This window comes from Bufo bufo, chromosome 10 (assembly GCF_905171765.1).
Source record: "Bufo bufo chromosome 10, aBufBuf1.1, whole genome shotgun sequence".
Taxonomy (NCBI): domain Eukaryota; kingdom Metazoa; phylum Chordata; class Amphibia; order Anura; family Bufonidae; genus Bufo; species Bufo bufo.
The window spans coordinates 33,909,770-33,922,513 of record NC_053398.1 but is presented as its reverse complement, the minus strand read 5'-3'; the positions used below and the strand labels follow the sequence as shown (position 1 = coordinate 33,922,513).

General features: G+C 51.3%; 1 protein-coding gene across 1 annotated transcript in view; it reads left to right on the top strand.

Moving 5' to 3' along the window:
• The window catches only part of IGHMBP2 (immunoglobulin mu DNA binding protein 2), a 65,123-nt gene that overhangs the window by 28,877 nt on the left and 23,502 nt on the right, over positions 1-12,744 (top strand). The window contains exons 11-12 of the mRNA XM_040409375.1: positions 6,313-6,407; positions 7,017-7,140. Coding sequence (XP_040265309.1) covers positions 6,313-6,407; positions 7,017-7,140 — 219 coding nt within the window. The remainder of the gene's footprint in view (positions 1-6,312; positions 6,408-7,016; positions 7,141-12,744) is intronic.

Sequence of the window (12,744 nt, the reverse complement as noted above, 5' to 3'; positions counted from 1 at the left end):
CTACAACATGGGGCTACTTTTATATATATATATTTTTCTCGTGCATGGCATTGGGGGACACAGCACCATGGGTATATGCCCAGCTGCCACTAGGAGGCTGACACTAGAAACAAAAAAGTGTTGGCTCCGCCCAGGTGGGCTATACCCCTCTGCAAGAGCCGAGATACACCAGTCTAGTTCTAGTGTCCGTAGGAGGCAGACATGACCTGTTTTGCAGGTCATCCTGCTAATTTTATTTTTTATTTTATTCTATTTTTTTCTTCTTTTTTGTACAGGTTTCTTCCGGACGCAGGGGTGGCTCCATCGTGTTCCACTTTAGTTGCCCCCCTGCGGGCGCGTACTCAGGTACCCGGCAGCCACCCAGTCCCCACTAATCTGCTTCCGCAGCGGAATTCCGGCGGACCCACGGCTCCCGTGTTGAGTCCGCCGAGGGGGTGGTTATTGCTGCGCCTGAAAACGTCGGAAGGTGAGTATGGCAGTATCCTGTAACTCACCCTCACCCCCACCCCCTCCACCCACCACAACCACCTCTTGTCCTGGCCCCCTTTTTAGTTTAGGGAGGCTGATGGCTCTTGGGGGCACTGCACGCTTGCCTGGGCATCCTTTTTGCGGGGGGAAAACTTCCTTGGGGCACCCTCGTTTCTAGGGCCTGGCCCTTTAAGACGGCCGATTCTGTTCTTTCGGCTCCTTCCCGTACCTGCGGGTTTCTTCCGGCTAACTCCTGGCCTTCGGGGCCCCCGCACTCCCAGAGAATCGGCGCTGCGTCCCCGCTTCTGCTGCTGCCTCCGGGCGTTACCGCGATCGCGGGCGTCCGTTTCCGGCAGCATTTTTCTACTCGAGGCCCCGGCTTTTCTCCAGCCTAGGCCGCAGGTCACGTGGGGCGGAGCTCCGTCTCCGCCTTCTGCCTTCCCGGGCTTTTTTCTCCTCCCTCCCCTCTGTGCGCGTTTTTTCCTACCAATCCAGCACCAGCGCGGGCTGCTGGGGGGGCGTGTCTTTCTCGACTACGGCTCCTGTCCTGCCTGCAGCTGTCGTATCTTGCTTCTCCTGCGCCTCGGCTCTCTGGACGTGCTTCTGTGGGACACAGCACCTTGGGTCTGGTAGGCAGCCTCTGGCTGACTCTTTTTTGCTTTGCAGGCTCCTCCATCGCCCTCATGTCTTCTTCTGGTCGGGCCCCCACTCCCCCTGCCGCCATTTCCACTCATTACGCCTGTTCCGTATGTAATAGGAAGTTCCCATGCGGTCAGTCTTCCTCTCTCTGCGTGCAGTGCCTTCCCCCCAGGCCCACCCAGTCCGCCCCTGCGGCCCCCTCTTTGTCGGTCCTTCCGGAATGGGCTGCTACCCTGTCCCAGGCCATAGGTAACCTTGCCAGCCTCTCCCAATCCCTAGCGCAGTCCCTGGACTGTCTGCCCGCTCAGATTGCGGCCGCCTCGGGCAGGGACCCCCCTGCCGGGGATGTCCGTTCCCGCTCTGGTACGAGGTCCGGCAAGCGACCTCGCACAGCCTCGGCTGGGTCCCATTCTTCCTCAGCTACCCCGGATCACTCCCCGGTTAGGTCTGAGTCGGGCGAAATTTCTTCTTCAGCCGCTTCCGCCGTTCCTGGGGACTCCTCCGCTTCTGATTCTGAATCAGAGCGGTGCTCGGCGATGTCTGCGGCCATTCAGGACCTCATCAAAGCCGTCCGTGACGCGCTCCATGTGCAGGACGTTCCCTCCTCCTCCTCCCTGGAGTCGGTGTCCTTCCGCCGGACTAGGCGTTCCACTGTGGTCTTCCCGAATCACGAGGATCTGGACGCACTTCTGGCTAAAGAGTGGCGTCATCCTGATCGGCGCCTTCATCTTACCAAGGCCTCTGACGTCCCCTATCCTTTTTCTGAGGAATCTGTCAATACTTGGACGGTTCCTCCTCAGGTAGACCCTCAGGTTGCTCGCCTGGCGAAGGCTACTACCCTTCCCCTGGCTGACGCGGCTTCCTTGTCGGATCCCGCTGACAAACGGGTCGACTCTTTGGCCAAGTCTGTTTTCATCGCAGCGGGTGCCGCCATCCGTCCTGCGTTTGCCGCCTCCTGGGTGGCTAAGGCCTGCGCTATCTGGGCAAAACAGCTTGTTCGCGCTTTACCCCCAGACTCTGATCAAGGGGAACTGGCAGTGCTTGCCTCTCAAATTTATCAGGCGTCCAAATTTCTTTGCGATGCCTCTATGGAATCGGCCCGCCGATCCGGCCGTGCGGCCGCTAACTCTGTGGCCATCCGCCGCACCATCTGGCTTCGTTCTTGGGCGGCAGATGCCGCCTCCAAGAAGGCTCTGATTTCCCTTCCCTTTCTCGGCGGGAAGCTCTTTGGGAAGCGTTTGGAGGAGCTCATCTCGGAGGCCACTGGCGGTAAGAGCTCTCTTCTTCCCCAGAATCAGCCTCGCCGCCGTCGCTTTCCTGGGTCGTCCTCTCGGGCGCAGTCCTTTCGGTCCTTTCGGGCCCCCCCTGCCCGATCTGACAAGAAGGCCTCCAGGCCTTCCTTTAAGACCAAGCCCTCCTGGCATGCCAAGCCCAAACCTGCTCGCCCCCAGTCCACTAAACCTCCTTCCGCATGACTCTGTCAAGGTGGGAGGGCGTCTGCTCGCCTTTCAGGACGTCTGGCAAGCAAGTGTAGAAGACGCTTGGGTTCTGGAGGTAGTCTCCTCCGGATACAGGATCGAATTTTCCGATCTTCCGCCGGGTCGGTTCTTCCTGACGTCGCCCCCCAGGTCCCCCTCCGGGGCAGAAGATTTTTTTCAGGCCATTCGTTCCCTTCGCTCTCTAGGGGTCATCGTTCCGGTTCCAGAGTCAGAACGCTTTCGGGGGTTCTATTCGAATCTGTTCACGGTTCCCAAAAAGGACGGTTCGCTCCGTCCTATCCTGGACCTGAAGGCGCTGAACTGCTTTGTCCGGGTCCGTCACTTTCGTATGGAATCCCTCCGGTCGGTGATCGCCTCCTTGGAGTCGGACGAGTTCCTGTCGTCCATAGACATTCAGGACGCCTATCTCCACGTCCCCATTGCCCTCTCCCACCAAAAGTTCCTTCGCTTCGCGGTAGGTTCTCTTCATTTCCAATTCGTAGCCCTGCCCTTCGGCCTGGCCTCTGCTCCGAGGGTCTTCACCAAGGTGTTGGCGCCTCTCATGGCCCTTCTTCGTGCCAGGGGGGTCGCCTTGATACCTTACCTGGACGATCTTCTGATTCGGGCCCCGTCGTTGGAGGACAACCTGTCCAGCCTGCACATCACCCTCTCAGCTCTTGCCCAGTTCGGGTGGCTCGTCAACCACTCCAAGTCCTCCCTCGTCCCATGCCAGAGGATGCCCTTCCTGGGCATGATTTTCGACACTCGCCTCGGGCGGGTGTTTCTCCCCCCAGAAAAGATTGCCTCCCTTCAGGCGGGGGTGACGCTTCTCCGCGGCCCGTCCACCCTGACTATCAGGACGTGTATGCGCGTCCTGGGGAGGATGGTGGCTTCCTTCGAAGCCATTCCCTATTCCCAATTCCACTCCCGGGACCTTCAGTTGTTTCTTCTATCCAGGTGGGACAAGTCCCAGGCAGGTCTCGATCGCCTGGTTCGTCTCCCTCTCCAGCTTCGCCAGGACCTTTCCTGGTGGCTTCTTCCTCGGACGGTGTCCCTGGGCCGTTCCTTTCTTCCCCCCAGTTGGCGGGTGGTCACAACGGACGCCAGCCTCTCGGGTTGGGGAGCTGTCCTCGACTCTCTCACAGTCCAGGGTCTTTGGTCTGCTCAGGAGTCCTCCCTGCAGATAAATGTACTCGAGCTCAGGGCAATTTTCCTGGCACTGTCTCACTGGACCCCACGTCTTCGCGGTCTCCCGGTCCGGGTTCAAACAGACTATTCCACCGCCGTGGCTTATCTGAACCACCAAGGGGGCACCAGGAGCGTGATGGCCTTGCAGGAAGCCTCCCATATCCTGCGCTGGGCGGAAAACCACGTTCCCGTCCTCTCCGCGGTGCACATTCCCGGGGTCGACAATTGGGCGGCAGACTTCCTCAGTCGTCAGCTAGTCGACCCGGGCGAATGGTCTCTTCACCCAGAGGTGTTCCTCCAACTTTGTCACCGATGGGGAACTCCGGACGTGGATCTTTTCGCGTCACGTCTCAACCACAGGATTCCGCGCTATGTCGCGCGGTCCAGAGACCCTCAGGCTTTCGCGGTAGACGCCCTAGTTCTGCCTTGGTCTCAGTTCAACCTTCTGTACCGGTTCCCCCCCATTCCCCTCCTGCCCCGAGTGCTCAAGCGTCTCAAGGCAGCCCGGGTTTCGGCAATCCTGGTGGCTCCGGATTGGCCCCGCAGGGCGTGGTACGCAGATCTAGTGTTTCTGCTCGCCGACGCTCCGTGGCGACTTCCTCTGCGCCACGATCTCCTTTCTCAGGGTCCTCTGTACCACCCGAATTTACTTCAGCTTCGTTTGACGGCGTGGCCGTTGAGACCGCGGTCTTGAAGTCCCGTGGCCTCTCGGATTCTGTCATTCAGACGATGCTTCACGCTCGCAAACCCCAGTCAGCCCGTATTTACTACCGGACCTGGAGAGCGTATTTGGCCTGGTGCGAGTCTGGGCGCTTCCGCCCTCTTCATTTCTCCGTCCCTAACGTTCTGGCCTTCCTTCAGGCCGGTTTTGAGAAGGGTCTTCGCCTGGCTTCTCTCAGAGGACAGATTTCGGCCCTCTCAGTCCTTTTCCAACGTCCTGTGGCCTCGCGGGCTCAGGTTAGGACTATCCTACAGGGTGTCGCTCGCCGAGCCCCCCCCTTTCGTTTTCCAGTGGAGCCGTGGACCTGAATCTCGTCCTTGGCGCCCTTCAGTCTTCTCCCTTCGAGCCTTTGGCAGAGATATCTGTCGTTTGTCTCGTTCAAGGTGGCCTTCTTAGTGGCAGTCACCTCCATCCGCCGGGTTTCCGAACTGGCGGCGCTTTCTTGCCGTTCGCCTTTCCTGGTTTTCCATCAGGACAAGGTGGTGTTGCGTCCCGTTCCCTCTTTTCTTTTAAAGGTGGTCTCCTCGTTTCATATCAATGAAGAGATCGTCCTTCCCTCTTTCTGCCCTAATCCTTCTCACCCTAGGGAGAAATCCCTCCATTGCCTTGACGTTGTTCGGGCCCTTCGCCTGTACCTTCGCCTCACGGAACCTTTCCGTCGTTCGGATTCCCTTTTCGTGGTCCCGGCGGGTCCTCGTAGGGGTTTGCCTGCCTCCAAGGCCACCATCTCTCGCTGGGTTCGGTCGGCTGTCAAGGAGGCCTATATGGCAAAGGGCCGTGCTCCCCCTTCCAGGTTGACCGCTCATTCGACTAGGGCAGTTGGGGCTTCCTGGGCGGTGCGTCATCAGGCATCTGCTTCCCAGGTCTGCCGGGCCGCCATCTGGGCGTCAGTTCACACTTTCTCTAAGTTTTATCACATTCATTCTCTGGCTTCCGCTGACGCTAGCCTGGGGCGCAAGGTTCTGCAAGCAGCTGTGCTTTAGATTGGCGACATGGCGTTCTTCTTCCCTCCCTCAGGGACTGCTTTGGGACGTCCCATGGTGCTGTGTCCCCCAATGCCATGCACGAGAAAAATGGATTTTTTGTACTCACCGTAAAATCCTTTTCTCGTAGTAGGCATTGGGGGACACAGATCCCTCCCATTTTCTTACTGAGTTTCTTCTTGTTGTGGTCCCGGCGATTTGTGGTCGTTGGGTTTCCCCAGTTGAAGACTTGTTGGCGTTCAGTTTTCTGTTTGTTCAGGTGTATGGCGTTCCTACTGCTTTTGTACCGACTGGTGTATCTCGGCTCTTGCAGAGGGGTATAGCCCACCTGGGCGGAGCCAACACTTTTTTGTTTCTAGTGTCAGCCTCCTAGTGGCAGCTGGGCATATACCCATGGTGCTGTGTCCCCCAATGCCTACTACGAGAAAAGGATTTTACGGTGAGTACAAAAAATCCATTTTTATTTTTTTTTCAGGGCCACTTTAAGTTCCCAGACCGCCCCTGGGGTACCGCATGGTGTCTGCCTACCCTTAAAAGCGGTAAGCAGGCACAGCTATACCGTAGCGGGTGTCTGCTCCTGGTTTAGCGCCATTCAGTGAAGCTAAGCCGCAAGCCCGTCCACAGCATTCAGAGTAAATAACTGCGGCAGAAACTGCAGCAATTTGTGTTGCGGTCTACGGGTCGTGTCAAAGTCCCACCTTATGAAAGTGAATTGTTTTAGTTAAATCCCCTTCTCTGACAATAGAGGTCATATAATGTACATGGAGCAGAATTCATGGCATTTGGACTGTCATTTACTTGCCTGTCTTCATGGAGTTGCTTCTGTTTCTGCCAGGTGAGGTGCGTCTGGTGGATCTACACGTTCAGGCTCTGACCGACGCCGGCCTGAAAGCCCGTGATATTGCGGTTATAGCGCCCTACAATCTTCAGGTGAGGAGGAATATTTCCAGGTGCCCTTGTAGGGTCGGCATTCATTCAAGTATTACATTAAAGGGGTCTTTTAGGGCTTACATATTGATGTCCTGTCCTCAGGATTGGAGAGAATCCGACTCCTGGACCCCTCACCGATCAGCTGTCAGAGGTGGCTGCAGCCCCCTTCCTCGGCCTGTGACGTCATGTCCATTGGTCACATGACCCTCGTGCAGCTCAGTCCCATTGAAGTGAATGGGATTGATCTGCAGTAACAAGCACAGCCGCTATATAATGTCTGGCGCTGTGCTTGATATATACTATCAAGAGGCTGCAGCGCTCATATGTGAGTGCGGAGGCTCCTTCAAACAGCTGATTGGCAGGGGCACCTCGGCCAGATTTATATCCACAACCTGCAAGACAACCATGCTAACCTCTCATCCACCATGCTGTTCAGTGCCGCACAGTGTTTCTTGATTTACATAGAATAAGGCTGGAGCTGATGGTTGCAGTGCTGACATAATATTAGTAAAATCAGAGCTGTATGTAGTCGACCTGTAGGACTGAATGGACAGAGGCACGGTTTTATTTTTCAGACATTCTGACCGATTCCCTTTTTCTTGTTTCCAGGTGGAGTTGCTCAGACAGTGTCTCCGGCCCAGATATCCAGATCTAGAAATCAAATCTGTTGATGGCTTTCAAGGAAGAGAGAAAGAAGCCGTTATATTATCCTTTGTCAGATCCAACACCAAAGGTCAGTGACTCAAGCTGGTCATACACGGGGCAGTTTTATCACTATCCTGATGTTTTCTGGATCCTCATCTGAAATGGAGCAAAATCCCCAAAACGCCGATCTTAATAAGGCCCTGCGCTGGCGGTGGAGCTGCCGAATTTATGAAGAGGCGTCGGCCTCTACATAACTTTGGCGTAACCAGCGCCAGTCTAAATGTCAGCCAACAGGTGTAGAAAATGGTGAATGAGACGGGCCTGCAGGTCCATCCCCGCCCATGACATGCCCACTTTTTTTTAGACCCTGGCGTGAGTGGGGAGAAGTCGCAGATTGGGGCGCAAACAACCGCCAGAAATACGCCTTGGGCTACTTTCACACTAGCCTTTTTTGCGGATCCGTCATGGATCTGCAAAAATGCTTCCGTTACAATAATACAACCGCATGCATACGCCATGAACGGATCCAGTTGTTGTATTATCTTTAACATACCCAAGACGGATCCGTGTCAGAGAAAACGGATCCGTCCCCATTGACTTACATTGTGTGTCAGGACGGATCCGTCTTGCTTTACATCACATTGCGGACAGAAAAATGCTGCTTGCAGCGTTATTCTGTCCGCGATGGGGATGCAGACAAACGGAACAGAATGCATTTTGGTGCATTCCGTTTCGTTCAGTTTTGTCCCCATTGACAATGAATGGGGACCAAACTGAAGCGTTTTCTTCCGCTATTGAGATCCTATGACGGTAGTGAAACTCAATATGCAAATTACCAAAGGGGCTGTTCCTAGCGTCTCTGGAGCCCAGCTGCACCCATTCTGCAGGAGCCCAACACCGCCCCGCATCCCAAAGTCCCCTCCTAGCATCACCGACGTCACCCAGATGACCTAACGTGAGCACCTTTACTCCTGGTGTAAGCGCCCACCCAGTCTTCCATCCCTGTACTGGCATTAGCCTCGGAGAACAGACTACTCATGTGCCGCAGACTGAGGACAGTACTTCTCGCTTCGCCTCTCATGTACCAGATGATCAGTCTTGAAGCCAAAAACTGTACTTCTCGCTTCACCGCACATGTGCCAGATGAGCAGTGCTAAAGCTGAGGATGGTACTTCTCACTTCACTGCGCATGTGACAGATTATCAGTGCTAAAGCTGAGGATAGTACTTCTCACTTCACTGCTCATGTGACAGATGATCAGTGCTAAAGCTGAGGATAGTACTTCTCACTTCACTGCGCATGTGACAGATGATCAGTGCTAAAGCTGAGGATGGTACTTCTCACTTCACTGCGCATGTGACAGATGATCAGTGCTAAAGCTGAGGATGGTACTTCTCACTTCACTGCGCATGTGACAGATGATCAGTGCTAAAGCTGAGGATGGTACTTCTCACTTCACTGCGCATGTGACAGATGATCAGTGCTAAAGCTGAGGATGGTACTTCTCACTTCACTGCGCATGTGACCGATGATCAGTGCTAAAGCTGAGGATGGTACTTCTCACTTCACTGCGCATGTGACAGATGAGCGGTGGTTTTCCCTTCGTTGTGCATGTGCCTGATGAGCACTGCATATGCAGTGAAGCGAGATCCTTCCTCTGCACAGTTGGCATGTGCCCAATGCCGCTGGAGAGGACTCTTGGATTTATCTTCTGTGAGTTTGATTTAATTCACTGTTCTTTGTGGGGTTGGATGGGTGTGCTTTGTGCAGGTTTAGAAAACTAAATCACAGCTGCATAAAAACATTCTAGTGGTTTAGTGGCCTTAAAACAGATGACTTGCAAATTGTCTTTAAAATATTCTGCTGATTTACGAAAACATCTCTTACGCAGGCCCCGGAGCCTCCAGGCTTGTAGACAACAAAGTCCATGTACATTCAGTTCCTTCATCATAGGTTACTTCCACTTTGTCCTTCAGACTACACACAAGCTTTTTTGTAGTCTGTAACCATAGAGACACTTTGATCTGCAGAGGAGCTATACAAAATGGTAGGATTTTTTTTTTCTTGAATCAAGTTTGTTGATTGCTTTAATTAAATACCCATAGACTAGAGTGGCGCTGGTTCTGGAAAAAAACTGTCCCTTTTGTAATCAGATAGAGTCCTGTTTAATCAAAGACTAGTTACTTCATTCTTATTTTGGTTGCATTGAAAAATAAGTTGAAAAGCCACACACGCATTAAAGGGGATGTCTGAGATCACAATATCGATGGCCTATCCTTAACCATGTCATTACTGGAGTGGGACAAGGGATCAAAAGATCCCAGGTTCTGGGGGAATTAAAAGTTATTATAAAAGTAAAAAACGTAAAAAAAAATAATAACATTAAAATATATAAACATTATAATGTATAAAGTTTAAATCAACCCCCTTTCCGAATTTTACATATAAAAATACCTGTATGTTATGCCCTATAAGACGCACCTAGGTTTTAGAGGAGGAAAATAAGAAAAAAATAAAATTTTCTCAGACCTCAGAACGGACCCCCAAGGTAATAAGTCCCCCAATCAGACCTCAGATCAGACCTACATATTAATAAGTCGCCCCCCCATCAGACCTCAGATCAGACCTCCATATTAATAAGTCCCCCCCAATCAGACCTCCAGATCAGACCTACATATTGATAAGTCCCCCCAATCAGATCTCCATGTGAATGACCCCCAATCAGACCTCAATAGGTCCCCCAATCAGCCCTCTAATCAGACCTCCATGTGAATGACCCCCATGCTCAGATCAGATAAAAAAATAAAATAAACTTACCTCTCCTGCTTTTTATGCCGCCACCGCTCCTGTCATTCAGCGCTCTTCTTCTTCCTGCCACGCGCTGTTCGTCATGCGTGAGTCAAAGCACAGCGAGCGGCCGAGGAAGATCGGGAAGCAGTGAACAGAGCCCGGTGAGCGCTGCATTCACTGCTCCCCGGTCCTCCTGTACTAATGAACACATTATGGAAGTGCTCATTAGTATTCTCCCCATAAGACGCACTGACACCCCCCCCACACACACACACTTTTGGGGGGGGGGGGAGTACGCCTTATAGGTTGAAAAATACAGTATATAAACAAAAAATAAACATATCTGGTATCGCCGCTTCCAAAAATGTCTGAACTATTAAAAAAAATTATTTTTTAATTCCTATGTTGTGAACGCCATGACTGAACACGATTCTGTGTTTTTTAGTCACCTTTTCCAACAAATAAATAGAAACGCGTTACATTTTTTATCTGCTTGTATCTGGCATGAAAATAAAGAATCCGGTTTTAAGTGTCGGCAGTGCTGTATCCTCTTTTTTGTTTTTAACAGTAGTAAATCAAAACAAAAAAGCTATACAAGTTTTGGTATCGCAATATTTGTACTGAGCCGCAGAATAAGGCCGTCATGTCGTTTTTAGCCCACAGTGAATGCCGTGATGTCAACACCCCAAAAACCTTGGCGGAATTGTGTTTTGTTTTTGTTTTTCAGTTTAATCCCTGAAAGATTTTTTTATTTTTTTTACCCATTTTCCGATAACAGAAATAGTGAATAAAATGGTGCCCTTAAAAAATACAACCTATCCCGCAAAAAATAAGTGCTCCTATGACTATATAAATGGAAAATTAAAAAAGTTATGGCTATTGGAACATAGGGGAGGAAAAGATGAAAATGCAAAACCAAAAATGGGCCCGGTACTTAAGGGGTTAATATATATTTTTATTTATTTAATTTTTTTATGAAGTAGTTTGCTATACTATTGCTAAAGCAAGTAACTATAGCTATAGCTTTTTTATTTTCTTTATTTTGCTTTTATTTATTTCACTTAATTTTTTTAATTCATTTTTTATTTTCATTTTTATTTATTTTTCACTTCATCAAAACATGAATTAATCCCTTCCTGCCACAGTCAGGACAGGAAGGGGTTAATTCACAGACTAGATCACAGTTACAGTAATGGCCAGCAAGGGGCGCACTCACATCAAGGATCTACCCTGAGTGCGCCCCTGCCAGCTTTTTTTCACTGTGAATCCCTGATACATACGGTTCACATGCCCAGAGACACCTTCAAGGATCCTCACTGTGATCGCAGCTGTCCAATGACACCAAAATCGCAGCGATCTGCAGCGCCACGGGAGCTGTTATATGTCGGGTTACAGATAGGTGCTTACCGCCACAACGTATATTGTCGTGTGGCAGTATAGAAGTAGTTAAAGGGGTTCTGCACTTTGTTTAAACTGATGATCTATCCTCTGGATAGATCATGAGCATCTGATCCGCGGGGGTCCGACACCCCCCCCCTTCCCCGTCACGACTAGTATCACTGGCCTGGGCGCGGCTAAGCTCCGTTCCCTTGAATGGAGCTTAGCCCCGCCCAGGCCAGTTGATAAAGATCGTGACGTCACTGGGCCAGCGGTAAACAGTGAGAAGGCTGCGGCTCTGCTGGAGTGCCGCTGCCTTCTCAAACAGCTGATCGGCGGGGGTCCCGGGTGTCGGACCCCGCCGATCAGATGCTGATGATCTATCCAGAGGATAGATCATCAGTTTAAACAAACTGCAGAACCCCTTTAATGTAAGACATTAATGTCAGATTTGTGGTAGGGGGGTCATACTCTCGGCACCCCTGCAGACCATCTGTTTGAAGAGGCTTTGGCATTCAGGTGAGCACTGCTGCCATGTGTACATTGCCCGGTGGACCAGAATGGCCTGTACTTTAGTGGCAGCTATTCTGTGTATTAAAGTGTGGTCTCATTCACTTGAATGGGACAATTTGGCAGTGCCAGCCTATAGACCAGAGTGGAGATGTTTCCAGGGGGAAAAAAAAAACTTTAAAGGGGTTGTCCCACATAAAATATTCTATAGTTTTCAAATCAGCACCCGGATCTAAATTCTTTTGTAATAGCATGTGTAACGGATCTCCTGGCACCCCGACCGGGTACCTCCGTCGATGGATGCTCCTAGCGCTTCCCGAGGACTCCAAGCACTCCACACCGTAACCACCGCAGACCCCACGAACCGCCAAAGCTTGGTTGAGGTCTCGCCGTCTCCTACCCACCCTGGACCTACGACAAGGCTCCAGTGGGTGAACTTCTCTTCCTTCAGAGAGTGATGCAGGAACAAGTAACTGGAACAAGCTCTTACAAGAGCTAGTAGTTATAGCCCGGGGAGTATAGCAAATCTTCAGCGTATAGCAATCCCCAGTGTCGATCAGTTACCCAAACGCCAGCCTCAACATGATGAAGGGTAAAACAGGAACTCTTTATTGAACACACAAGCATTGACTTATATACACATTTTCCAACAAGGGTACCACCTCCGTGGACCTGGTTGGGAACTGAGGACATGACATAGCAGCCAATCCTTTACAGTTTAAACACAAAAACTAACCCTATTCAACAAACACAATGGCATTGTCTGTCACGCAATTAACAAACACAACACGCAAACAGACATCTTCACCCCCTCCATAATTAATGAATAGGGACAGTGGAGACACATGTGATGGGATTATCTCCTGAGTGTATCATATAGTGATCTACTCATCTAGGAGTCGGCTGCTATTATAATCAACTATCTTAATCCCATCACTAACACAATCAGTGGGAGTCTCAGTGCAGAGTTAACCCTTTTTGTGTTGCTGAATCCACACCATGCCTTTTTAATGGG